This window comes from Physella acuta, unplaced genomic scaffold, assembly GCF_028476545.2.
Source record: "Physella acuta isolate Inbredline_101_S28 unplaced genomic scaffold, ASM2847654v3 ptg000320l, whole genome shotgun sequence".
In the NCBI taxonomy this organism is placed as follows: Eukaryota; Metazoa; Mollusca; class Gastropoda; family Physidae; genus Physella; species Physella acuta.
The window spans coordinates 331,501-359,342 of record NW_026731839.1 but is presented as its reverse complement, the minus strand read 5'-3'; the positions used below and the strand labels follow the sequence as shown (position 1 = coordinate 359,342).

Sequence of the window (27,842 nt, the reverse complement as noted above, 5' to 3'; positions counted from 1 at the left end):
TCATATGGGAACTTACGCTGGCATTTTTATGTGTGTTTGATTTGGTACCAAGCTTGTTTGTGTGATATCATGTTTGTTTGTGTGTGTGTGTGTGTGTGTGTGTGTTGTAGTACCAAGCTTGTTTGTTGTGATATCATGTTTGTTTGTGTTTATTTGATTTGGTACCAAGCTTGTTTGTTGTGGTATCATGTTTGTGTGTGTGTGTGTGTGTGTTGTAGTACCAAGCTTGTTTGTTGTGATATCATGTTTGTTTGTGTGTGTTTGTTGTGGTACCAATTGTGTTTGTGTTTGTTGTGATATCAAGCTTGTGTGTGTATTTGTTTATGTGTGTTTGAAGCTTGTTAATCCCAAGGCTCCTCTAGCGTCATATTGTATTCACTGACTAGTCAAATATCTAGTCAACTATGGTTAATTAACTATTCCAGTTGTACCCTCCTTCTCTCTTTCTTTTAAAGACGCCAATGACCTATTTATATCTTCGATTACTTCATATAACTTTCCTTGCGTTTTGTTTCTCTCCCCTCCCCCAACCTACAGTAGCAGCTTCCCTTGCAAGACACAGCTAACCCCTCCTATCCCCTATAACTTGCTACCACAACTTGGCTTGCAAGACACGAATGTCAACAATTCTCTCCCCGCCCCCTTCCCCTTTCTACTCAGTTTGTCACAGTAACCTCCCCTTGCACCAACAAAAGACGATATGCATCATGTAGCGAGGGCTAACGTCTTATAAATCTTCATCTCAAGTGATCAGCACGCACAATCAGATCGCATCAAGCGCACTTAAATATTGCGTTGTGCACTGGTCAACCTTTTACCTCTGGGCAGATTTGTCAGGAAATTAAATACAAGTTTTTTTGTCTACACAAGTCAATGATTTTTAAAATTTCGTCTCGTGTAAGCTAGCGTCGTATGTGGTGGTTTTACCAATATGAATTGACTTATACCTTAGTGGAGTAAAGGGCTGCAGTCACACCTCTCCACCGGACTTGGTTTTTGGGCAGGTCTCCTTATCATTACCCACGTGAGCCCAACAGCCTTTCCCTCTTCTTCTATCGTTCTTCTCCATGATCTCTTTGGCTGGTCCATTTGCCTTCTTCCCTCGGGAAAACCGTCCATACCAGTCTGAATGCAAACCAACAATGTCAGCAACAGTCCAACAATGTTACTAATAGGCCTACAATACAACAATACATTCATACATCAAGTACCTTTCAAATAAATGTCACCGTGGTCAAACGATATCAACGAAGAACAATACAAAAAAACAACAAATAGAAACAACCCATTCTTAATAGCATTCAACACCACCAACCAATACAACCAACCAACACCACCAACCAACAATAACATTAATCCACATACCACAACCCAACAATTCTACCAACCCACATTACCACCAATCAACAATGCCACCAACCAAAGAAAAACACTGCACACTCTAGCATACCCAAGAAGTTCTCCCCCCCCCCCCCAAGGTAATACAGGTAAAGAAACAGTTAAAGTGTTTGCTTGACTCAGGTGCTAAACAGTTGTCCAATAACATTTGAACTGGTGAGGTAATCACCACATACACACAAAACATACGTTTGTCGATAATTAATTAGTGCACAACTTTTTTAAAACATCTGCCAGTGCACAAAGCACTAAAACAATTTTGAAAATGCCAACGCTACACTCAAACAATAAGCAAGCAACAAGCTTTAAACCTTACGTAAACAAAAAGGACCACATTTAATGCGAGTAGAAGGAACGATACGCAGTGATGCCCTTCGATTTTTTTGGCTAATCAGAGAAAACAGATCAATAGTGAGTCACTCATCGAACCAACTAATTCCCGTCCTCTAGATGGGAGGGCTGACTGTGGCCCGGGGGTGGGGGGTGGTGGGAGGGGGGGGGGGGGAAGGTTTATGTAGGGCTTGAAGGTTTATGTAAGGTTTATGAGGGTGTAGTAGGGGTTGGGGGGAGTGTTTTTTGAGGTGGGGGTTGGGGGTGTGTAAGGTGGAGGTTCGGGGGGTGTGTGTGTGTGTGTGGGGAAAATTGTGTGTGTATGTAAAGGTGATGGAATCTCGTGAGTATCAAAGCAATAAAAATAACGCCTTCATCTCCACCTTATTCAGTCCAGTCGCGATATCACTATTATGTAAGAATTATTTTCTATTTTAACAAGACGTGATATTAGTAGGAACAGTTGCCTCCAAATCAAACATAGCTTTCCTTACTTGTAAAACATGTGTTAATATAAAATCTAATATCTAACTACTAAACGTTTTTATAATAATGTCAGTGTTGGAGTTTACACCAAGAATGTTATAAGTACATGCGGGTTTAGCATGTATATAGATCTAGATCAATACATTTTAATTATAAGAGAAAGAACTCGATTTGGTAACAAAGTGAAACAAGGGCAATAACAAATAGCATTAACTGGACGGCACAGCGTTAAATTGCCACTCGTCTACCAAATATTTCAAGAGTAGGGAATTATGGCCCTTGTTTTTTTTTAAAAAAAGTACTAAGGTATCGATAAACTACGTACTCATGTCAATACTGGTATCGTTCCATCGTCGATCTACTACTCCACGCGAAGGCCTTACACGGTACTAATATCGTCTCCAGCGATATGAATAGTACTTCAGCGATACTGGTGTATTCGGAGAGAATAGCCGTGCGATCGATGTCTCATTGACATAATTTGATTTTTTTTCTTCCTCTATTGGAAATCCCCCTTGGGGTTTTGAATATTGTGGATGACGACTTTTGTTTGAAACTTTAAAAAAAAATCGCCTTATTTGATTTGATGTCGGAAAAAAAAAACAAAAAAGAAAAAACAAGAGCTGTTGATATTGTTGGATGCCCCCGTTTTGAGTGCAGTTTTTAGACGTGTGTAAAAAAATATAGAAGCATGCTTTGAATATAGATGGTGGGAGGATTTAGGAAAAGGTGGGTTATGCATAAGCTTAGGGCCCTTAAGTGTTTTAGGCTCCAGAATATGTTTTTTTTTAAAAATAACTAAAACAGAATATTACTAGTCGCTAAAATATATAAGTGCAGGGACCCCTGTAGTTTTTTTATTCCCTGTTGTTATTCTAATAACTTTAATTGAGTAAGGTTAATGAGTTTCAGTTTCTCCCAAGTAAGTTTAGGACAAAGACCACTCGCAAATTAAGCCTTCCCCATACAGTATAAAAGGGTGTGGTTTTATGGATTACGGTCATATTACACCCCTCCGACACATTCCTGTGCTGGGTTCGAATTCCAACAGTGTCTGTATCTCAGGTTGTTAAACCGAAGAGTCTCGAGTAGCAACTGTCTAGGATAGACAACTCCAACATGAAACAGATACTGCCGTTGTAGTTTGTTCTTGGTATGTCAAAGGGCTATGGAAGCAAAACCAAAAAGAAAAGCAGGTTAAAATCCCTTCCAAGATTACAAATTAAGAACGAAGAAGAAGAAAATATAAGGCCCCAATCTAAAGTGCTTTTAAGACATTTTCTCCAATCTGTCTTGGATGTCTGTAAGTTTACCCATGGTAAACACGAGCCCAGTGTCACCATGACACATACAGACATCCATGCTATTGTATTATTTTTTTATTTATTGTGTGTTATCGGCAGGGCTTATCAGCGCGGTATTTTGTCAACAATAAAAAAGATGTTTGGATAACGATTTATCCCAGATTTCAGCTCGGGTGGTGTAGGTTAAAAAATAAAATGATAGTGATTTTTATCTGTAGAGATCTAGATCTACATGGTATTTGGTGTCCGTGACTAGATAAATGGAGATGTTGTTCACGTTTGTGTTCAGGTTTTGTGGCCTAATGGGCGGACATGCCGCGTGGTTTTGATAAATATTCCTGGTGAGGGGTTATAAAAATGTGTTAGGAAGATGGGAGTGTTGGTTAGCGTTGGATTATCGCGACCTCAGGTCATCTCGATACAATGTCATCCCGACCCTAATGTCATCGCAACGAGGCCATGTCATCCCGACGCCAAACACCCCGAGGCCATGTCACCCCGAGGCCATGTCACCCCGACCCTAATGTCATCCAAACGCCATGTCACCCCGACCCTAATGTCACCCCGAAGCCATATGACCCCGACCCTAATGTCACCCCGACCCTAATGTCACCCCGAGGCCATGTCACCCGACCCTAATGTCACCCCGAAGCCATATGACCCCGACCCTAATGTCACCCCGACCCTAATGTCACCCCGAGGCCATATCACCCCGAGGCCATATCACCCCGACCCTAATGTCACCCCGAGGCCATATCACCCCGACCCTAATGTCACCCCGAGGCCATATCACCCCGACCCTAATGTCACCCCGAGGCCATATCACCCCGACCCTAATGTCACCCCGAGGCCATATCACCCCGACCCTAATGTCACCCCGACCCTAATGTCACCCCGAGGCCATATCACCCCGACCCTAATGTCACCCCGAGGCCATATCACCCCGACCCTAATGTCACCCCGAGGCCATATCACCCCGACCCTAATGTCACCCCGAGGCCATATCACCCCGACCCTAATGTCACCCCGACCCTAATGTCACCCCGAGGCCATGTCACCCGACCCTAATGTCACCCTGACGCCATATCACCCCGACGCCATATCACCCCGACCCTAATGTCACCCCGAAGCCATATGACCCCGACCCTAATGTCACCCCGACCCTAATGTCACCCCGAGGCCATGTCACCCGACCCTAATGTCACCCTGACGCCATATCACCCCGACCCTAATGTCACCCCCGACCCTAATGTCACCCCGAGGCCATATCACCCCGACCCTAATGTCACCCCGACCCTAATGTCACCCCGAGGCCATATCACCCCGAGGCCATATCACCCCGACCCTAATGTCACCCCGAGGCCATATCACCCCGACCCTAATGTCACCCCGAGGCCATATCACCCCGACCCTAATGTCACCCCGAGGCCATATCACCCCGACCCTAATGTCACCCCGAGGCCATATCACCCCGACCCTAATGTCACCCCGACCCTAATGTCACCCTGACGCCATATCACCCCCGACGCCATATCACCCCGACCCTAATGTCACCCCCGAGGCCATATCACCCCGACCCTAATGTCACCCCGAGGCCATATCACCCCGACCCTAATGTCACCCCGAGGCCATGTCACCCCGACGCAATGTCACCCCCGACCTCCTCATCATCGACCCTTACATCATCCCGACCCCCACGTCAAAACACCCTGACCCTCATATCACCCCGAGCCCCATATCTCGACCCCCACGTGACGACCCCCACATCACCCCGACCCCACCTCTTCCCAACCCCACCAGGACCACTGACCTAACTTCTGTTTCATGCAACATTTTCATCGTGTTGTATCTAATTCTTGTCAGTCCACGTCATTGGGGGAGGGGGGGGGGCGGCTTAATCTCCGCCCAGCACGCCAGCATCTAATCATCCCCTGCTCCCCCCACTCCGCCATTGAAAGAATACAAATGACGTTAAGTTCTGTGAAAGCACGCAACTGCGCGACCATTCATTAAACCCTTGCATCATTGGGACATTGACTGTAGGTTTTTTTCTTTCTTCCAACATACAGTTGATGCATTCAGTACACGATTCTATAACGCTAGAAACAGGATGACATTAAAAAGAAATGATATACAATGATCACATTTTAAACGGAGAGCGCATCACTGGGCTATTACTTAATAGTCCTTACAGCTAAATAATGTTACAGTTTAACTGTTATAATTTAACAACCATGTTATACCAGTTAAGCTCATATAATGTTACAACTAAGCTCCTTAAATGCTACTTTTCGATACCACAACGTGTGTCCTCTGTCCTTTCGTCTCGTAGAAGAAACCATCATGCTAAGGTTGTCAATTGTGGTGTCACCTCATCTCTTCACATGAAGCGCAACCCCCCCATCTTGTAGTCAACCACCAAGGAAACTAAAAAAAAGACCAAAAAAAAAACCCAAACCAGAATTAAATTTAGCTTCCAGTCTCGTCTTTTCCAATTTTTTTTGGCCAACCTTTCTATTGAGGTCAATCACTTTTTCCTCCTATTAACCCACCCCACTCCTTCCACCATCACCCCCACCCCACCCTCCTTACCACCACCAACCCCCACCCTCCTTACCACCACCCGTACACAATAGCCCACGACTACCACAGTGAGGCTTTAGTTAAAACATGACCGGGGAGCGGAATAAGACCTAACAACAGGGTTTTGGGGTAGTTTATTTTCGTTTAAATCCAATTTCTCTTCGAACATTCTTTGAATGCATAACATCTTAAATAAACACAGAGCCCCTATTAGAACTACTGGATTCTTGTATATCTCGCGATATTTTATAAATCTAAAATAAACACAGAAAACCTATTAGTTACTTGACTATTGTATATCTCGCGATATTTTATAAAACTAAACACCGAGGATCTATTAGAAATACTTGTTGCTTGTACATCTCGCGATATTTTATAAATCTAAAGCAGTGGTTCTTAAGACACACACCCGACTCAAACGATTCACGATTGGATTTTGTCAGTGCAGGCGATATACCTATCAAGATGGGTTCGGTGAATGCTTCTATAAAACTGGCGGGGTTCGATACCTCTAAAAAGATTAAGAACCACTGATCTAAAGTTAACACAGAGAATCTTATTAAATTTTTTCCCTTATTAAATCTGGTCCCTTGTACGTCTCGAAATTATTATTTTTTTTCTGCTGTGGAAGCACTGGTCTAAATTATACAATCATATCTCTCTATCTTGTTTTTCAGAAACGTACAGTAATTATATTTAAAATATCTATACTCCTTGAATTGTTCCGCAATGTATGAGGTAAAGTAAACTAATTAAAAGAAATGTCAACCCAGCGTTCATGTGTTATAGACACAGGAAAACAAAAGAAAATATTTTGAAATATGACGTCATATATTCATTGTAATGGATATAGGCCTACAATATTAGTGCAAAGTCGTTTAAAAAAAAATGCACCGTTAATTAAAATTAAAAATATTTTTTTAAAGATTGTGTTAAGCCGAACACAAGCTAGACTTAGAATAGTTTACCGTGGCATCAATCACAACTTTTTATCTAAGCCATGTTGATGTAGAGATAATTTTCTAAGACATCAATCACATCTTTTATCTGCCGTATAATGTTAACGAGAATAGGCATGTAATCACCCCGGGAGCGACGTTATTAATTCAATCAACCTTTATTAGCGTCTGTGTGATACGTCTGTCTACGTCTCTGTGCCAGATTTTTCTTCCTTAACAACTTGGCAAAGCGCGGCGGAATGGTTGTCAGGTAACAGGAGATACGAGTTTGCCCGTCCCGCTCTTGTTTACACCTACAAAGACGGCGTGGTCTAGAGGTAGAGAGCTAGAATACTAATCCGAAAGTCTCGAGTTCAGTTTAATAGGGCGTCCCTGAGTCCAATCAGCTCTGATGGGTACTTACATAACGTTAGGGAAACAAAGGCGGCTGGACATAGTGCTGACCACACTATCTCTTCATATGCCGAGGTCTCTGAAACAGATGAACTCTGCTTCATCTGCCCCATGTGTCTTGGGCACAAACGGTGAAAGATAATGAAGAGTTTGGCGAAACGCGGCGAAATTGTAAATACGTGTTAATAAAGTATCACCATTTGAGCCCCCCCCCCCCTCCCCGTATAAAACAACATGAGTGTTGATGTGTACGTGGTACTTCTCAGACGGGTTGATCAACAATGAATTGCTCAGTTCATCTGTGAAGGCATTATGAAGAAGTGTTTGGGTAGTGACGTGTTTACTTTTTTTCTTCTATGTCGGTGATCAATATTTGGACTAGGGGATACGAGTGGTTAAAGATTATTAGCGGGCTAATTAGCAGGAAATTAACCGGCTCGTTTATTAACAAGTTGCCCTTAAAATGAAGCAATTACATTTAGCCTAAACTTAAAAAAAAACAAAACAACAACAACAAACAACTAATTTAAAAGCTACTTTTCGGACCCCCCCCCCCCCCAATCCATCTTAGCTCACAGACGTCTTCAGTCGTGTTTACATAACAGAAATTAAAAAAAATAATATCCCCCACGTTGCATTAATAGCATCAACAACAATAATAACAGCTACAATAATAACAAAAACAATAATAATAACAAGTACAAGAACAGCAATAACAAAAAGAATAATGACAACAAAAATCAACAAAGCAACATAGCCTATACACACCTGTTCACGCTTCCTTTCTTTCTATTCTAATGTTGATTTTGTTTTTACAAAATTTTGATGTATTCATAAAATTATTTTAAACACCCGTCATTTCCCAAGTATTCTCCCTAAAGAGTTCGCACCGAAAACTTACCTCCCTTGACGACTTGTGTCCTTATTTCCCTTCTTCACCGACTCAACTTTTGAAAAAAATCGAATCGACTTCTTCATAATGGGAACAGAACCTATATTTTGATGTAGTACAAGGCATTATACTTTTTTTTTAGTTCTACGGTAGCTAAATGTAATACCTACTGTATTTAAGTTTAAAAGAGTTATTAGTTATAGCTTGGGGGAATGTTGCGTATACGTTGAAGTTGGTACCGTCTCTCATTTATGTGTGTGCAAGTCCACCAAGTTTTGAAAATGCACACAGCTATAAAAAAATAGTTTCTCTTTACATTACTATATTATACACTATGAAAATGTAACTGTGGTGTGATTCTGGTGAAAGATTTGGCAGCGAACTTTTTTGATATGATCACGTGTTGTTTGTACACGATATAGCAGTGTATAAATCTCTTAATATCGAATAATTGAGCTAGAACAGTCTGGTTCTTGGCATATATATATATATATATATATATATATATATATATATATATATATATATATATATATATATATATATATATATATATATGTATATATATATATATGTATATATATATATATATATATATATATATATATATATATATATATATATATATATATATATATATATATAGAGAGAGAGAGAGAGAGAGAGAGAGAGAGAGAGAGAGAGAGCTGCAAATTGCCATGCGTTGACATTATTCTCATTTATCCGTCCCGTCTTCATGAGATCCAACCATCAAATCTAATCCACTCTAGCCCAGCGCTAGTCAGACTCCAGAACTCCAATTAGCTCCTCGGCTACTGAAACACGGGTGAACAGTCGGATGACCTGACCTGACCAGGGTACCGAGGTCCAGATAGAATAAAAGACTACTTTGACCGGGATCCGCTACTCGGAGACCGACGGACGACTAAACCGCGGGACTAACCAGCATTAGCCCCCGTCACCTGACGTATCAGCTCTTTGGTTCCATCCAAAGGGCCGCGACTCTTTTCATTAAGTTATAAGCCCGGTTAGCTGGCTTGTCATGTGGAATATGGTTATCTGCCCGTTGCTCGCTGGTCTATCTGATCCATCTGTCTCTTATAGCTCCCCCCTTCTAATGTCTTTCCTTCTTTCTCCATCTCTTCTTAGTTCTATCTATTCATCCATCGTCCTGTCTTAATATCTTTCTCCCCATGGCTCTCTCTCCATCACTATCTACTTTCCATCCCTCTCATCTCTCTCTCTCTATCCCTCTCGTCTCTCTCTCCATCCCTTACTTCTCTCTCTCCATCCCCCCCTTCTCTCCCTCTCTCCCTCCCTCCCTTCTCTCCATCCCTCCCTTCTCTCCATCCATATATCCTTCCCTCACTTCTCTCCTCCCCCTTCTCTCCCTCCCTCCATTCTCTCCATCCCTCTCGTCTTTCTCTCCATTCTCCCTACCTTCTCTCCATACCTCCCTTCTCTCCATCCCTCCCTTCTCTCCATCCCTCCATCCCTCCATTCTCTCCATCCCTCTCGTCTTTCTCTCCATTCTCCCTCCCTTCTCTTCATCCCTCCTTCCCTTCTCTCCATCGCTCGCCCCTTTCCTCTTATCTCTCCATCGTCCTCGCTCCACCCTCCCTTCTCTCCACCCTCTCTCTCTATCCCTCCCACCCTCTCCCTCCCAATACACCCCTACCCAGCCAAGCAATCAGTTCCCTAGACCGTGCTATAAGAAGGATGCATACAGATATAGATGGGTACATTAGCTAGAGAGTTGCTGGCATCGCTTCTAGATTAGGACGGGAAGGAAAAGAAAATCTAATAGAAAACGAAATCCAATCGGAAGAACGTTCAATCAACGTATTGTTTTAATTTATTTTTCTCTGCTTCATTTCGGCTCGTTATTTATACGGCTTATTTTTTTAAAAAATAAAAATAAATGCAATACTGTTTGTTAATTGGTTATTTTACGTTATATATATATATATATATATATATATATATATATATATATATATATATATATAAACAGTGACTGTGAGGGAAGGGGGGGGGGCGACGACAAGACTTGCTTTATTGACACAGAGGATTATTTGAAATGTAGTTATCAAGACTTTTTAAAAAGTCTTGTGAGGCTCGCAGCTTTTATCCCTAGACTGGGTTTACTATAACATTCATATGCTAGTCAACAACTACCCATGATAGCTAACCATGGCCGTTTCACCGTTTAAGAAAGGATAGCCATACCACATAGACTTTTGGGTTAGATTTAATATAGACGCGAGTTAGGATATGAATTTGTTTAACATTTCATTGCGGTTGTTTAATATGCACAAAGAGGTTTCGATGCAAGCGCCTTATATACTAAACTATTTAATGAATATTGTTTAGAATCAGCAAACCTATTCTTATCTCGGAATTTAAAGCAATTCCTTTATTTACGAGACTAAAACACACTAAAACAAGTTGATGCGTAGAAAAATAAAAATCCTGGCAGATCGATGTAAAGGGATGAACCCTCTCAGCCGTTTCCCCAGGCGTTTCCATAATGACGGTGCCATAAAAGTGTCCTCTTAACAGCCACAGTGGTCGTCAAGTGGTCTGGCAACAAGTTATTGCCAGCTTCTAGTCAGTTGTCATAGAAACAGACTTCCTGTATTAGGGTGGCGGGAGTTCACGTATTGAAAAGTTATTCTAAGGGAAATAACCGTATAAATTTTGTTTTCACTATTTTACATTTTTGCTACCTCCCTTACATTGGTTTTATCGTTTTAACATTAACATGTCTAGTTTTGCTTTCGTTTAACACTTTATACTGGTAAAATACAAAAAATAATAAGATGTATATATGTAGTGGCTATTTTATAGTAAACCATGTTTACAGTTTATTTGTGGTAGGCTGAAATGTTTCTGTTTAAAAGATCTCTTGAAACAATTCGTTGTCCTAATGTTGTCAATATAACTAGTGCATTAAAACAATGTTAAAAAAAATAATTACCCAACCGAAGGGAGACGACTCTCTTTGAATTATGACCATTCTTACAAATAACAGTTATGACTCCTACTTAAAAGAGGGGAAATAATTTAGTATGATTAGCCTCTTTTCTTTTATTTATAGTATCAATTTTGTGAATGTTATCCGTTAATTTCTTAAGGTTGTTTTTATAGTTAAAACGTATAAAGCCGTAGATGAGTTAGGATATTTAAAGCCAAACGAATTGTGTTGACTATTGGGATCGTTTGTGTTAAGTGATAGATTACACTATAAACAGGTAAATAGTTTCGAGTTCGAATCCTAGTTTAAGCTAGCGGAACGTCACTGACTCCACCCAACTCTGATGGGTACCTAACTCACGTTAGGGTAAAGAAAAGGCGGCTGGGCATAGTGCTGACCACATTATCCCTTCATATGCCGAGGTCAAAGAAACATATGAACTCTAATTCATCTGCCCAATGGATCGTTAAGTCTAAAGAGGAATCTTCACTCTTTTTTTAACAGGTAATAAAATTTGCAAAGTTTGTAGCACTGTAGTGTTAATTGTGTTGCGATTTAATTCCATTACGAAAGCTGAAGTTTAAACTTCTTCGTGGCAAATGACGTCATTCAAAAAGAGAACGATAACTGTAAAAAAAAAAAAAAAACTTAACCATTTAATTTTTTATTTTTTTATTTTCGTGTTGAGCTGAGAGAATATGGAAAACAACAAAAGCCCTTTGATTAGGCCGGTCCGGAGTCGCGGCGACATACCTTAGGGTCACCTTGCCCTTCAGGGATAGACATTCATCAACCGGGGGGCAGTAATTAATTATAACAAATCTGACGTCACGACTGAGTTTATGGGATTGTGTTGCAATGGTTGAGAAAAAGAACTATTTATCTTGTTGTAAAGCGATGAAGCTTATTTATTTAACGAATTGTAAATCGATCAGTAAATGAACGTATGGCATCTAAAATTTCAGTAAAAAGTAACTTGCCAATACTGTCCAGTTCATATATATATATATATATATATATATATATATATATATATATATATATATATATATATATATATATATATATATATATATATATATATATACACACATATATATATAGCATATATAAAGTATAAAATGCCTATCAAGATTCTTAAATCATATTTTGATGATGTATTTTTTTTAAAGACAACAACATCCAAGTATAGTTTTCTCGCTCCTAGACTGGCGTATTGGATATGAAAGATCAATAATACACTCAAGCGCGCACTTGATTTTTATTTGGAGACTTGTCATCGATTGTGTTTTTTTTAAATAAAATAAAAACAAGAACAATGAGGGGTGGGGGAAGGTTTGCAGGATCTGGGAGCGTACGGAATTTTTATGTGAAATGTGGTTTAAATAAATATTTACTCGGGGAAAAAATAATTGCTTTAATAATCGATATAGAGAGAGGTGAGGAAAAAATGATGATTTGATTGGAATATTGTGCGAGGATTTAGATTAACAAGATGTATTCAGAACCCTTTGAGCGCTTCTAATCAAACAGTAGAATTGGTTGTACGCTTCTTTTCTGTAGTTTATGTCCGATTTTCTTATTGTTTCTGTTTGAATGTTTAAACAAATTTGATCAACGAAAAAAAAAATGCCTAAAAAAAAGAAACAAAACAGCACATTCTTCCCCATTGATTGAAATATTGTTTTTATTTACATCTTTCATTTTATGTTGTACATCTACCGTTTTCTCATTTTATTTTTTATTTAAAAGAAAATTTCAATTGCTTTGACGCTTTGTGCCATAACAGTATTTAAAAAACAAATGTAAACATTAACTTTAAACAGGAAAGGGAATTTCAAATATATGCAAAAGAAATAAAAATACATTCTAATGACTATAGCTGCAACATTTATATAAGAATACAAAGATAGTCGATTTTATTAACTAAGTCATGGGTTTTCGTCAGTTTGCTTCATAATTTCTCAATCAAATTTTTTCACAGATTTTCCATTTATGACTCGCTCTAAACTCATCGAGATATAAAAGCTCAAGTGGAAATTTCTGCATTGAAAACTCCCCCCCCCCCCAACATTTGAGCAACTCGGGTCTCGAGAACTAATGTTACAGTCGTAAGAATAGCACGCAACCGTCCCTGCTTCAAAGCCACTTGCCGAGCTTAATGCGAGGTTTCTATTCTAAATCGTAACGAGGGAATCAATCAATCAATCAAAAAACGTGTCTTCAACGTCGCTAAAAGCTTTCAAATGTGTGTCTTTTAAACCTGTCAGAAATTATATTCGTTTTAAGGCAAGCGCTAGTTTTTTGTTCCCAAATGGCGTCACTCAGGGGTTCTTTATCTATGCAAGAGGGGGGTTCGTTTTTTTTTTTCATTTTAGGTTCAGTGGTGTCTTGTATTTTATGCTTTTGTTCCCAATGTATGATGGTACTTTTAGTGATACAGCAAGAAACTTAACTCCCACCAACCAAGAATTCCGTTGTTTTATTTCTAACACTAGTTTGTTCTCTGTTATTAGGGGGGTATCTTTTAGACACTCTGCTCAGAAAAAAATATGGATAGATGTGTTGTGTGTGTGTGTATTGAAAGGGGGGGGGGCGGTGGTATTATAAGAATAAGCTTAAACTATATATGCCCTATATTTCTATTTAAATTTAATATTTCGTTTATTTCGTCCGGGGATGTGGGGTGGGGATGTAGAGGAGGAGTTGGAAAGTCGGTGAAAGGGGAGTGGTTTTGAAACATTTTTTGAGCACTTCTTTTTCTCTCTATAAAATCTCTTCGCTGTACTTACCTTCGTTAGGGTTATACAGCAGCCAGAAGTAAAGTCTATTATCGGGTCTATATCAGACAGAGGCGGGCCCCATAAGGTTAGAGCGACTTGCCCCGGGCACCATGTGGGGGCACGTAACGCTGTTAGACTAATGCTGTATCGATCTCCCATCTCTACGGTGCCAGACTAAACCGACGCGGACGTTGATTTGGTTACGGCGTTCTTTAGGTTTGTGGTCGTGGTTTTAGGGTGGTCGTGGTTTTTGGGTGGTTTGAGGGTTTGGGTGGTCGTGTTTTTTGGTGGTTTGTGGTGGATAGTGGTATTTGGGGGTCGTTGTTTTGAGGTTAATTGTATTTTTTGGGAGAGGGGGGGGGGGGGTCGGGTGTTTGTGGTTTTTTTGGCTGTGTTTTAAGGGAAGGGGGGGGGGGGGTGGTTTTAGTGGCCGTGGTGGTAGAGTGGGGGCGGTAGCTAGTTGTAGGTCGAGTGTTGATGATGGGGGATTTTGCTCAGTTTACCGTGGTCGTCTGTCCCTAAGACACTTCATATTGTCAAATTGCATCAGTTTTTAAATAGCTTTTTATGAAAAAAAAAGTTTGTTTATACGATACCAATACGATATGTTCATCCTTGTGTACATCCTTCAATAGCATAGCTAGACCTCAGTAGATAGGACAATCCACACTCGGTTTAGCCCAAGACAGACTAGGGTTTAGACTCATGTTAAGTCTTGAATTGTGACTGAAATAATAATTTAGGCTTTTATCTAAGTTTTAGGTTTAAGCTAACTGCCAATGCAGGCACCAGCGTATCGTATGCAAGCAAAAGTTTTAATGACATAGCCCCAGGTTACTCGAGCCATCTACAATCTGAGTCCCCACGAAAGTTGTGTCTGCAGTCTATGGTTCCATTCTTCAGAACTTATCTCTATAGTTATGTAGCCTACATCTATATGTACTCTGATTTGAAAGCGTTTTGCTTATGGCAAATTAAATTTGTTTCTACAATTACACATTATCCCATCGATGTAAAAAAAAATTAACACCATACTCATCCCCTTATGAATCTAATTACGCTTGAATTAGATTCCCTTCCCACTCTGACCTTTTTGGCGACTTCCGGTTGTACTCTACCGCTCATCCCCGGATCATCTCCCTTTACCTCCCACACATCCTACCCCTTCACTGTTACCCACCCCTTGTCGCCTTCGTGTCGTCTCCCCTCCCCTACCCTTCTCACCATTCCGAAATTTTTTTACCCGTAAGAGCCTAATCGATACACCCCCCCCCCCCACCCGTCCCCTTTTTCTCAGCGGAACTCACCAAATCCTATTGAGCCGTTACCCCCCCACCCCCAACTGACTTAGCCTCTCCCTGATTGCCGTCTCCAATTCTAACGTGTGAGGCGGTGCCAGAAGAGCCGGCGTATCCCGGGGTCGCGCCCTTCATTAACTGACATCAATGAATGACGGCAGCAACTCTACGGCCGGGCCGGGCATTATCGGTCCGGCCCCAGCGATTCCATGCTAATCGGCCCAGTATCGCGTATATATGCTAATCGGCCCTGCTACGCATATGTATACTAATATGCAAAACTCCACGTATAAATACTAATCGGCCAAACGCCGCGTATCGATACTAATCGGGTAAATTCCGCGTATTGATTCTAATTGGGTAAATTCCGCGTATCGATACTAATCGACCCTGTGTCGCGTATCGATACTATTCGGGTAAATTCCGCGTATCGATACTAATCGACCTTGTGTCGCGTATCGATACTAATCGGGTAAATTCCGGGTATCGATACTAATTGGCCCCGATCCGCGGATGGATATTAATCGGCCCCGCTCCATGTATCGATACCGATCGTGCCGGCCAGCCCCGGATATCGATACTAACCTGCCCTGTGTATCCATGCTTGAAAGTCTCTCCAACTTTAATTAACGTCATTCCTTCAACTCACTGAGATGAATAATTGTCTACGGCTTGAAATTATATTTTTAAAAAATATTGAAGCAAAATATAGTAAAAATGTAATGTAAAAACAACAACCCATGATAAATGACTTCCCAACTTTTAAAGTCTTTACCAGAAGGAAAGAAAAAATCTTTAAAAAATGTAATTTGAATTTCTGTGTTAAAATTAAAATGAAATTGTCTTAGATGTATGTATATGTCCAATAAAAACAACAACAACAACAACAACAACCTCAACAACAACACAAAATAATAACAACAACAAGAATAATAACAAAAGCAAGAATAATAACAACAACAAGAATAATAACAACAACAACAACAGCGGCAACAAAAAAAAAACAAAAAAAACAACAGCCACTTTCTATTTTCTAGTGATGTTGATGGTTATAGAACACATTAGTTCCTCTCCACGATTGAATGAGATTCTGATTCCTCTCCTCGTTTTTTTTCAAATCCCCCGCCCCTCTCTCGGCTGTTGATTCTATTAGCCGTGCTCGCGAGCCCAGGGTCTGGCGGAGTAAGTGCCGTGCATGGAGCCAAGTGCTCCCAGTCTTATCCCCCCTCCCTCCCCCACCCCTCATGTGACCACGAGTCGGGTGTTGATAAACGTGTGTGTGAATCTTGGTGACGCTGGGAGAGTTGTAGGGAGGACGGTGGTGTCTGTAGCATTGATAGGTTGTGAATGTTAGAAAATACAGGGATATTCACATTTGATAGGTTGTGAATTATACAAAACATTGGGATATTCATACATATGTGCTTTTGGCTATAACTTGTTTATTAATCTTACGCTATATATTTCACAAGGAGTTTTGTTTTCACTGGATACTACTAAAACGGTAGAATTGGTTTGTTGACATGTTACGTTCGTGGTTAAAATAAGGTCATTGTGGTTGAGGTTGGTAGTGTTGAATTATGAATGCGTTATTTAAGTTTAAATTAAAGCGTAAACTTAGAGTAGTTTACAGTTCTAAACATGATTAACGATAGGGTTTCAGATTTGAAGGTTTAGACCAAGGTTTTTAGTTTTAGGCTAATTAATGATGATGTCACCTTTATCAGGTATCATAGAAAACTGGGTGACGTTGTGACATGTTTTAAATATTCACCCCATGTCTTGTGATTTATCTCATACATGCTACCTTGGTCATTCACCCCACACTCTCTACCTAGGCCATTCACCCCACACTTTCTACCTTGGTCATTCACCCCACACTCTCTACCTTGGTCATTCACCCCACACTCTCTACCTAGGCCATTCACCCCACATGACCTAGGTCATTCACCCCACACTACGATTTATCCTCCTCCCCCACATACATTATCTCGGTCCAACTATCTCAGCTACTCATCTTGACCAGTCATTAACCACATTTTGCTACCTCACACAAAACAAAAGCACATGCAACATCCCGTATACCACCGTTTATCATCATCAGCTGTACACATACACTACACCATCGATCTTTGTGATAACCCATCATCATCATTATTCGCTCAATCACGATCCTGTTCCACCGCATTAACCCCGCTTCATTAGAGATTACATACGGTTTTATCCGGGATTACGCTGCTTGTATACATACTGATAAGGCGAAAAATGTTCTTCCTTGCGTCGTGGGTCCGATTCCATTCTAATGCGGTGTCTTAGTTAGAGGCTTACAATTCAAATAAACATGTAGACTAGTTTTAAATAAACTGTTCTGTTATATATTTCACACTCCATACACATCTAAAGAAAAGCTGTATGATTTCTCGTATAGGAACAGTGTATAGAGGACACTGCAATGACAATGGGAAACACCAAAACACCCCACACTAGTATACGTTTGTGTGTGTGTGTGTGTGTATCACATTAGTGTTCCCGTGTGTGTATGTGTGTGTGTTATTTGTCCCTTCAGTGTTATCTTCCCTTTCCCTCACAAACACCATACGACTCTCTCCCTCTCCACCACCCTATACGACGACCCCCCCCACCTCCCCAGACCAATGACAACCACCAAAGCCCCCCCCCCCCCCCGCCCCCGCCAGCAATCAATGTTTCCATTCCAGACCAACGAACCCAGTTCTCACGGTCATCTACTTTCTCAGGCCATTCACCCCGGGTATTACTTCACGCCGTGCCGCATCCAGCATCCATCATCCGACATGACCTGGTTTCATTCTGATCAGTTTATGCGACATCAGTCATTCACCATCCAAAATCCAACAAGGTCTGCTTTATCTGACCAGCATATCCAGCATCCATTAAGCCCTGCTTTATCTGAACAGGACATCCAACATCCAGTCCTGCTTCGCCTGACCAGCTCATGCACATACAACATCCATCATCCATCATCCAACAAGCTCTGCTTCATCTGACCTACACATACAACATCCATCATCCATCATTCAACATCCAACAAGGTCTGCCATGACACCCAAGACGCTCTGTTTTAGCTGACCAGCTCATGCATATCCATCATCCAACATCCATCATCCATCGTCCATCATCCACCATCCAACAAACCCTACCTAATTTGACCAGCTCATGCACATTCAACATCCAACATTCATCATCCAACATCCATCGTCCATTATCCAACAAACCATGCCTTATTTTACCAGCTCATGCACATCCAACATCCATCATCCAACATCTATCGTCCATCATCCATCATCCAGCTACCCCCTGCCTTATTTGACCAGCTCACTGTGAAACCGTACGTGCATCCATTGATTACAACCCGTGTTTTCTTTAAAAAAATATGTAAACAATTTAGAAAGGAGCAGGGGTGAGCGGGGTGGGACGCTTGGGGCGCGACTATCGATCAGGTTAAAGAAAATGATTGATTCCACTTGTTATGTGAGCATTGGGTCCGTTCTCACCCAATGGCCACGAGTGAGACTGATAGAGTACATTCACATGTGATTTTAAACCAAATATTCAGTGAGACATAAAGTACATTCACATGTGGAGATTTTAAACCAAATATTCAGTGAGACTGATAAAGTACATTCACATGTTGAGATTTTAAACCAAATATTCAGTGAGACTGATAAAGTACATTCACATGTTGAGATTTTAAACCAAATATTCGGTGAGACTGATAGAGTAAATTCAAATGTAGAGATTTCTCCCCACATATTCAATGAGACTGATAAAGTACATTAACATGTTGAGATTTGAAACCAAATGGGCACTAGTAAGCCTTATAGAGTACATTGATATGTCGAGACTTCTCCCCACATATTCAATGGGACTGATAAAGTACATTCACATGTTGAGATTTTAAACCAAATATTCAGTGAGACTGATAAAATACATTCACATGTTGAGATTTTAAGCCAAATATTCAGTGAGATATTCAGTACATTCATATATCGAGATTTCTCCCCACACATTGAATGAGACTGATAAAGTACATTCACGTGTCGTAATTTCCCTCACAGCATGTGGGTTGAATAGGCTTGGAGAGTTCTATTTTTGTAACGCGCGATTTGGTTTTCTTAAAAAAAACTGATTTTTTTCCGGAAATTCACGTTTTAATTTTTTTTATTTTTGAAATTGGAGTTAAAAATCATTTGAGTATTTGTTCAAATGAACGGTTTATGTTTAATTTTTAAACCTTGATTAAATAAAGCCATTATGGTAACACGTTCATGCAAGTGCACAAAGCAAAGAAAAGACGAACGGTATAACCGTAGGTCGATTATGAAATATCTGACACATTATTATCGACAAACACTACTGCTGTAAAATTAGTTTTTTAGTTGCTTATTTTTTTTAGACTTGTTAAAGTATATGATTTTATACATGATTTTTTTTTTCTCTTAACAAATCAGAATCTGATAATGGTAAAAATAAAATATTTAGTCGGTCTTTAAGTTTTAAAAACAGTTTGTACTATATTTACTCTTTTTAATCCCGTTCATTCATAAAAAAGTCGTCACTCCACACAAGCAGAATATTTGCTTTAAGACCCAATCACTCGCTTCTGATCGTAACTCTAAACGACAATTATCTGCCCCTTATTAACGCCCCTTGTTGTCGCTCTTGTATGAAAACATCCGCGAACAACATCTCACCTCGATCACCTGGCTGATAGAGGTGTTGCTACTGACACTGACACATCGCAAAGTCCTATTTTCTAATTACAAAAATCAGTCTTTTAATATTTTTTTTAATCACCAATTGAATATCTGGCTATATTGAAAAGTAGATAATTGTGTATTGTTATCCGAAATCAATTCATGCGAAAAGCTAAAAAAAGAAATCGTTGCATTAGAAATGGGTTAAATTGAGCTCCAGCTATTGACAAGAAACCTATCACCAACAAATAGGCAGACAGATAGACAGACATTGTGACCTAGGAAACTTATCGTAAAAATATACGAGATAATCTAGATACATTGAAAAATGGTTAGAGGAGGACACGACCAATCTGGTTGAGAACGAGGCTGACCTAGAGAAGAAAAACAAAACAATTTAATTCTTACAATCACGAAACACGTCTTGGTAAAAGAAAACCGACCCCGGAAGATATTCATCTTGATATAGAAGACATCGCTGGAGGTCCCGTTTGTTGAAGATATGCAGTATTTCCAGTCACCTCAATCATTTTCAGTCATCCCAATAAGTCATCTCAGTTGTTTCGGTCGTTTCAGTTAGTCCTCAGTCATACAAGTCACTCCAGTCAGTCATCTCGGTGACTTCAGCCCCAACTGATAATGTTATTATATCTCGGCTACAGTACAGACCCGAGTTCGATTCCCGCTGAGCCGAGGATATTGTTTCTGTTACTTGAATGACATCAAGACGATACCCCCCCCCTCCCATCCCATCCCATCCCCATCCACCCCACCCCTTGTGTTATGTAATCTAACGAGTACCCCGGTGGATGTGAATAAATCATAGGTTTGGACATATTCGTATTCGATGGTTCGTGTGACTAAGTTCTGCGATGCCTAATACAACCCCCCCCCCCCTTTCCACCCACTTGTTCACAGGACTGAAGAAATGCCCTATGAATATGCATAAGGGTGTTTATAATATTCATGATTGCTGATGAGTAGAATAAAGCTTAAGGAACTACTGCCGGTTTTCCTTCTTGCCGTTCAAGTAGTTTAGTAGCTACTGCCGGTTTCATGACTTTCCGGCAAAGTTCCGCCGGTTCAGGGACGACTGCCGACTCCCCAAATTGTCGGTTAAGTATTTATAGCTTAGTAACTACTGAAGCTTACCTAACTGCCGGTCCAAGGACCATTGCCGGTTCCCCGGCTAGACGTCAACGAGCGACCGGCAGCCGGCTGTTGGACTTGGTTTATCTAAGAGCAGCTCTGTCTGCCGTCTGCTGTCACGGGGAGGTAACTCGTCCAACAGTTGGTGCCCTCTCCACACAGTGCGTCATCGTCTGACCGAAAAGTGCTTTTTTTTTGGACCCCTCGTCCTCTCACTTTCGTCCTCGTACTCTTTCCGGCGAGGAATAATAAAAAAAAATTCTTCAAGAAATAAAATAAAGCAATTTCTGTGACCTGTCGTAGCACTGGCTCATCTAGTCTCCCATAGATGTAGTTGGTAGTGGTGGCGGTGGTGGTGGTGAGGGTGGTGGTGATGGTGGTGATGGTGGTGGTGGTAGTGGTGGAGGTGGTGGGGGTTACTGGCAGATATTCTGTTCAATACATTCTATGCTAAAATTTGAAAGGGTACACAGTACAATGAGAGTTTTGGTGATTTTTCTTGAGTGACGAAATTATAAAATTTCAATATCAGGGGCAAAGCTAATCTTTTGTTATATATATACACGCACACACACACACACACACATATATATATATATATATATATATATATATATATATATATATATATATATATATATATATATATATATATATATATATATATATATATATATATACACACACACACACACATATATATAGTTCCAGTGTTTGGGACTAAACTGACCTTTCCTTGACGAAACTCCTTTTGTGCCCGAGTACTTTGATTCTCCTGTCCTGGTTAGGTTCTTCTGCTGACATTTGATGTGCGGTGTATAAAGTGTCTGCTCGAGGGGGAAGGGCAGAATGGTGGGGGGGGGGGGGGTAATTAGTATGTGTATGTTGGAGTGGCTGTCGGTTGTGTGGTTATGTGGTGTGTGTGCTTGAGTATTTGTGTGTATTGTTGGTTAAACGCCACTTTCTTAATGTATTTCTTTATGTTGACCATGTATTCGAGATGGTTTATATGTGGACAGAAGAAAACTGTAATTCGTGTGTGTGTGTGGAGTTGGGGGTGTCGTGGGGGTGCGGGGGTAGGTCGAGGGTGTTGTGAGAGGAGCGTGAGGACATTGTCAGGCGTGTAACTCTATCTTTGTATTTTAAACCTTTAAACCCAGCCCATCAATAATCTTTTTGTAGCAATGAAATCAATTCTCTAACTTAAGCATTCAACATTTCTCACACGTTCTTCCCTTTGATTTAAAAGAAATTTCAAATTGTCTTTACTTAATTATCGTTTTTTTTTAAAATTCAAATTGACCACTCAAAACATTTTATTCAGTCTAAATTTAGACGCCGCTGTTTGACTAGTTTTTAACATATTGATCTGGCAAAACGCCAATAGAGTTTACTGTTTATTTTCTTTTATGTTTTTTCTTCTCTGGATCGATGAGATTTTATGTAAATGGTATAAATAATACATTTATTGATTGCTAATTTCCCGTTGTCTTGATATAAAATGTCAGTTTGTAATGGAAGGTAAAACCAACGAATTAGTTCCCATATGTTACAGCTCTTGACCAAACTGTACACACAGTAGTACACATAAGTGTACACACAGTAGTATACAGAACTGTACAAAACAACTGTAAACCCCATTCTGCGCCAAACTGTACAGTAAATTGTACATTTAACACCCAATACACAATAGTACACACAACTGTACATCCAACACACAACTATACACCAATTTGTACACACAACAGTACACACAACTGTACAACAAACTGTACACACAAAATTTTACACCCCATATTACACACAACTCTACACCAAACTATACACACAATAGTACACACAATTATACACAAAACTGTAGAAACAACTCTAAACCTTATTCTACACCCATCTGTACACCCAAATGTACACTAAGTTGTACAACAAACAGCAAAGAGGACACACAAATGTACCGACAATTATACAAACACTACAACTCAACATTCAACTGCCCCCCCCCCTCCAACCACTCTTGTTTTTGTACAACTTGGACTGGACATCCCTGGCTAAATGCTGGTTTAATGGGAAGAAGAATAAAAAAATTGGGGGAACGCCGACTGGACTGAGAGAAAGAGATCAATCTGTAATAAGGATATATCGGCAAGACAAAATGGGATGGATGCGTGTCTAGTCGTCCCTGATTTGGATTGAACTTAGTCTAAAGATATGGAGATGGAAAAAATGTGTGGGGTGTGTGTTTACGTGTGAGTGTGTGTGTTTATACGTGTGCGAGTGAGTGGTAGTGCAATATCTGCGTCTGTTGATGTATGCTGGTTCGGAATGAGGGTTGGGGAGGGTGGGGGAATAGGGGGAGGGTGGAGGAATAGGGGGTCACATTTAAATATTTTATTCCAGAAGATCCCGCTCGTAATTGCAGAAGTATTTGTCTGGGCTAATCTAAGATCAGGTTTTGATCTGCATTTTGAATAACGGTCTACGTCAGTTGTGTGTTTCTAATGGTGTACGTCAGCAGTGTGTTTCAGAGGTCTGTCCAAGTTGATGTAGTTTTGTGTCTACGAAGTTTGGGGGGTGTTTGTTGTCTGTTTTACATTGGGGTGTTAGTTGTCTTCTTGACTTGGGAGTGTTTGTTTTCTGCTTTAGTTGGGAGTGTTTATTTCTGCTTAAGTGGGTTTTTTTGTCTGCTTTACTTGGCGGGTATTTTGTCTGCTTTACTTGAGGGTGTTTTGTCTGCTTTACTTGAGGGTGTTTGAGGTAACATCAGACATTAAAGAATGTCTTGCTTTAGTTGGGTAGGTAGGGGGGGGCGTGTTGTTGTAGCTGAAGGACAGTCGAGGCTGCCAGATTTCATGCAGCATATGCCAATAGAAGCTTTATAGATAGACACACGAACAAACATTACAGAAATATTCTTCGAGTGCTCTTGATTTTTGTATAAGCGCAGTTGCAATTATCGGGCAATAAAAGACGGTGTTATCATTAACATTTTACTCTAAAGACAGGTTAGTTATCAATGCGAGGAAAATATTCTAGACTAGTTTGAGTCATTCACTGGACATATGCAAAATAATTAAATTTCACATACACAAGTAGTTTTATCATTGCTTCCATGTACACATGTAATAGGGGGCCTTACTTAAGGTGTTTATTTCGATACTTCCCCATACAAATTACATCGGTATTATATGAAATAATACTGTCCATATGGTAGAATATCCCACGTAGTCCTGTAACAAATATTAACATATGGAGATGTTATACATCCTGGATGTAACAAATAGTTACATTTTGAGATGCTACACATACAGAAATGAACAAATAGTTACATTTAGAGATTTGACACAAGCAGGATTTTACAAACATCTAATGCTGACAGTATGTTAGCGCTACATCCATTTATTATCTACTAAATCATCGCCGGGGTAGATAGAAGAGTTACCCAACCCCGGGCATCAGCCAGCCCTACCCGTTCTCCCTACACTCATACACATTTATCTGCTCCCTTGCTGTCCTTATCACCCGTGCATTAAAATAACACTCACGCTCGTATTCGCCTCGGTTGATGTTGACGTCATACACGCCGACAAGGGCGTCCTTGTGCTGTGGTTATCTGCCGATTAGCGGATTTAAAAAAAATAATTTTTTATTGAAGTTCGCGGTTTCTTCAATTTCGTGCGTCTCTAAATGTGCGTGACTTGAAATTTAATGGGTGTAAACAAATTTTGATCTCAAATTTAGTGATATTACATTTTGTGGTTCTCAAATTATGTGATATAACATTTTGTTGATCTGAAATTTAGTTATATTACTTTTTATGAATCTCAGTTTAGTAATATTACATTTGAGCATCTCAAACTATGTGCGGGGTCCTAACTTGTTTTCTGTGAACGAGATGGCCCGTTCAGCTAAGATCGAAAGTTCATATACCCGAGTTATAACGCCCCTTTAGCAGAGTATAAAGTTCATTTTAGACAAATGTAAAAGCCCCGTTAGCCAATACAAAATACAAACCTCAGGTATATTAACCTCTAAACCGACCATTTTAGACTGCTGAAACTGCGTTATAAACCTGACGTGTGGACCCATGCAGTCACGCCCCCTTCCTCTCACACACCGGATCTCGCCTGTGTACATTTAGTCTAGGCTGACCCCGGGTCGTGATAAATCGAACAAGGATTCTCAGTTCTGGCAAAATCTAAAACGATATACGATTTGACATTTAGGATATGACGTGCGTCACCCGACTAATTACCAGAACAAGAATTTTTTTCTTTTCTTTTTTTTTCTCCCCCCACCTCCTCCTTTCCAACACGGCGTCGTGTTTTTCTTAAAAAAATAAGAGTAACATGGAAAGGGGAGGTAAGGCGAGGGAAAGAACAATAACTCCATGTCATGACGGTATTGGCGCGGATGTTCGATTGCGAATACCGTGACGGTGCGGTTTGGGTTGAGCTCGGTCAGAAATAACAGAGAAAAGTTGAAAGTCGATATCCGGTGGATGGTGGCGTGTTTGGTAAAATTAGTCAGGTGGAACAGAGAACAGTTGAAAGTCGATATCCGGTGGATGGTGGCTTGATGGCGTGTTTGGGTAAAATTTGTGGGGGGAGGGGGGGGGGAAACAGAGAAAAGTTGAAAGTCGATATCCGGTGGATGGTGGATGGTGGCGTGATGGGTGAAATTTGTCAGGTGGAACAGAGAAAAATTGAAAACTTGGTCTCTGCATGTTTCTTGCTTTAGCTTGCAGTTATCGAACTTTCGAGCTGTTTTAGGTTTCTTCGCAAGTTCTGGACTCGTAAGGTTTATGTATAGGGTGCCGCAGTAAACCGACTCTGGTTAGAATGGACCCTAGTCTCTCTTAGCTTCGTTAGGGTCAACTCTAGATACTACGTTTTTCTCCAGAGTCGCACCTGACTATATATATAAGTACTTTTTAGGACAATATTTTTAATACGTGTACAACATATGGTCCCCCGGGTGTGCTGTGTCACGTGATAATCCTGCACGTGGGTGAGTTGAGATCGAACCGCTGTGTAAAGAACCGCCATCTGCTCGTAGCAGAAGTGAGGCCAAAGTGCCGAACACAAGTCTAGACATACACTTTCTTTATAATAAAGTTTGTGTTCATCTTTTAAGTACTGCAGACATACACTTTTTCTTTTAGTTTTATGTCGTATCTTTATTTTCATGATCACTTTTTTGGATGGATATAAAATGTCACTTAAAATATAATAATTGCATTTTATTTGTTGAAATTTTAATGTTTAATAGTTGAAATACGACAATTACTTGCGAGATTTAACACCGTTTGGTATGAGAATGTAAGAGCAGTTTTTGAACAATTTTATTTTGCATTAATATAGTTCAAATGAAAGGTTCAGATGTTCCTAGTTTTGTCTTCTAAAGTTGTAACGTGAACAATAAGGCATATCATTTGTATTTGTGAGAGTTATGTGGTAGTGTTAACATATTTTTTTATGAAATACCAGCCCCTTCATGCGCGAGGGAAAAGGTTAGATTGCAATCAGTGCTTCCACCCTGAAGGTAGTGTAGTTTCTCCTGGCTAGTGTTGTTCTAAGGCTGGACTTGGGAGTAAGGAACGTTGTGCTGGGGGGTATCACACCTAAAGTAGTGTAACTCAACCTTCTACTGACAGGTTTGTTCTAAAGCTGGAATTGGGACCGTTGGCTGAGTGCTACTCACACCTAAAGTAGTGTAACTCAACATTCTCCTGACTGCTCTGTTCTAAAACCGGACTTTGGAGTTGAGAGCGTTGTATTTGTTGGAATTCACAAGTAGTGTAACTCAACATTTGCCGGACCTGTGCTGTTCTTAAACTGAACTTTTGAGTAAGGAACGTGTGCTGTGAGTTACTCACACCAGACTTGTGGTAGTTTGTGGAGAATTTGGTAGGGTGGGTAGGATGCTATGAGCATGTTCAGAATAATGTTCACACCAAAGGACTGCCCGTCGTGTTCATGAACCATGTCGGCCTCGCTGTGTGAAGAGAGACGGACCGTGACCTTACAGCAGGTGATGTCACGTGATTTACTTACCTATTTATAGTTGACCTCTTTTACCACCTATGATTTTAAAGATACTCTATACTACAGAACTTTTATATTTACCATTTTTTTTTTTACTTTTTAAAATAGTTACTATTTATAACTGCCGTTTTCATATGTCTTTTTAAAAACAACTTTGTTTTATAAAGTGCTTTTACTTTTTTAAACATATTTATATTTATCTTTTTTCCCACTTCTGTTTTTATTGATACGTTTTAGTTCAAACACTTTCAGTTACCAAGTTTAGTTTTTTCATACCTGACTTTTATAGTACTGACATTTTCATAGTTAACTTTTCGTCAATTTTGTGTTTATAGATATTTTTTATTACTAAAATTCACTTAGTTGCCTTTTAACGAATTTTTTGTTTCATGTATTTTGAAAAAAAATGTCTAGACTGTTTAATTTTTTAAAAAAATATGCACTTCGTTTTGTTTAAATCTGAAACATTTATTTCAATGAAATATGAACCAAAATTTATTATATTTTCCAATT

General features: G+C 40.0%; 1 protein-coding gene across 4 annotated transcripts in view; it reads left to right on the top strand.

Moving 5' to 3' along the window:
- Window positions 1–27,842, top strand: part of LOC131940515 (cAMP-dependent protein kinase regulatory subunit) — a 197,467-nt gene that overhangs the window by 104,238 nt on the left and 65,387 nt on the right. Inside the window, exon 1 of one of the 4 annotated variants that reach the window (XM_059299179.1) lies at window positions 27,234–27,315. The exons of the other annotated variants lie outside the window; for them this stretch is intronic. Within the exon in view, the coding sequence (XP_059155162.1) occupies window positions 27,268–27,315 (48 nt within the window). The 5' untranslated portion in view covers window positions 27,234–27,267. Of the gene's footprint in view, window positions 1–27,233; window positions 27,316–27,842 lie in introns of those variants that run through there. 4 annotated transcript variants of the gene reach the window in all.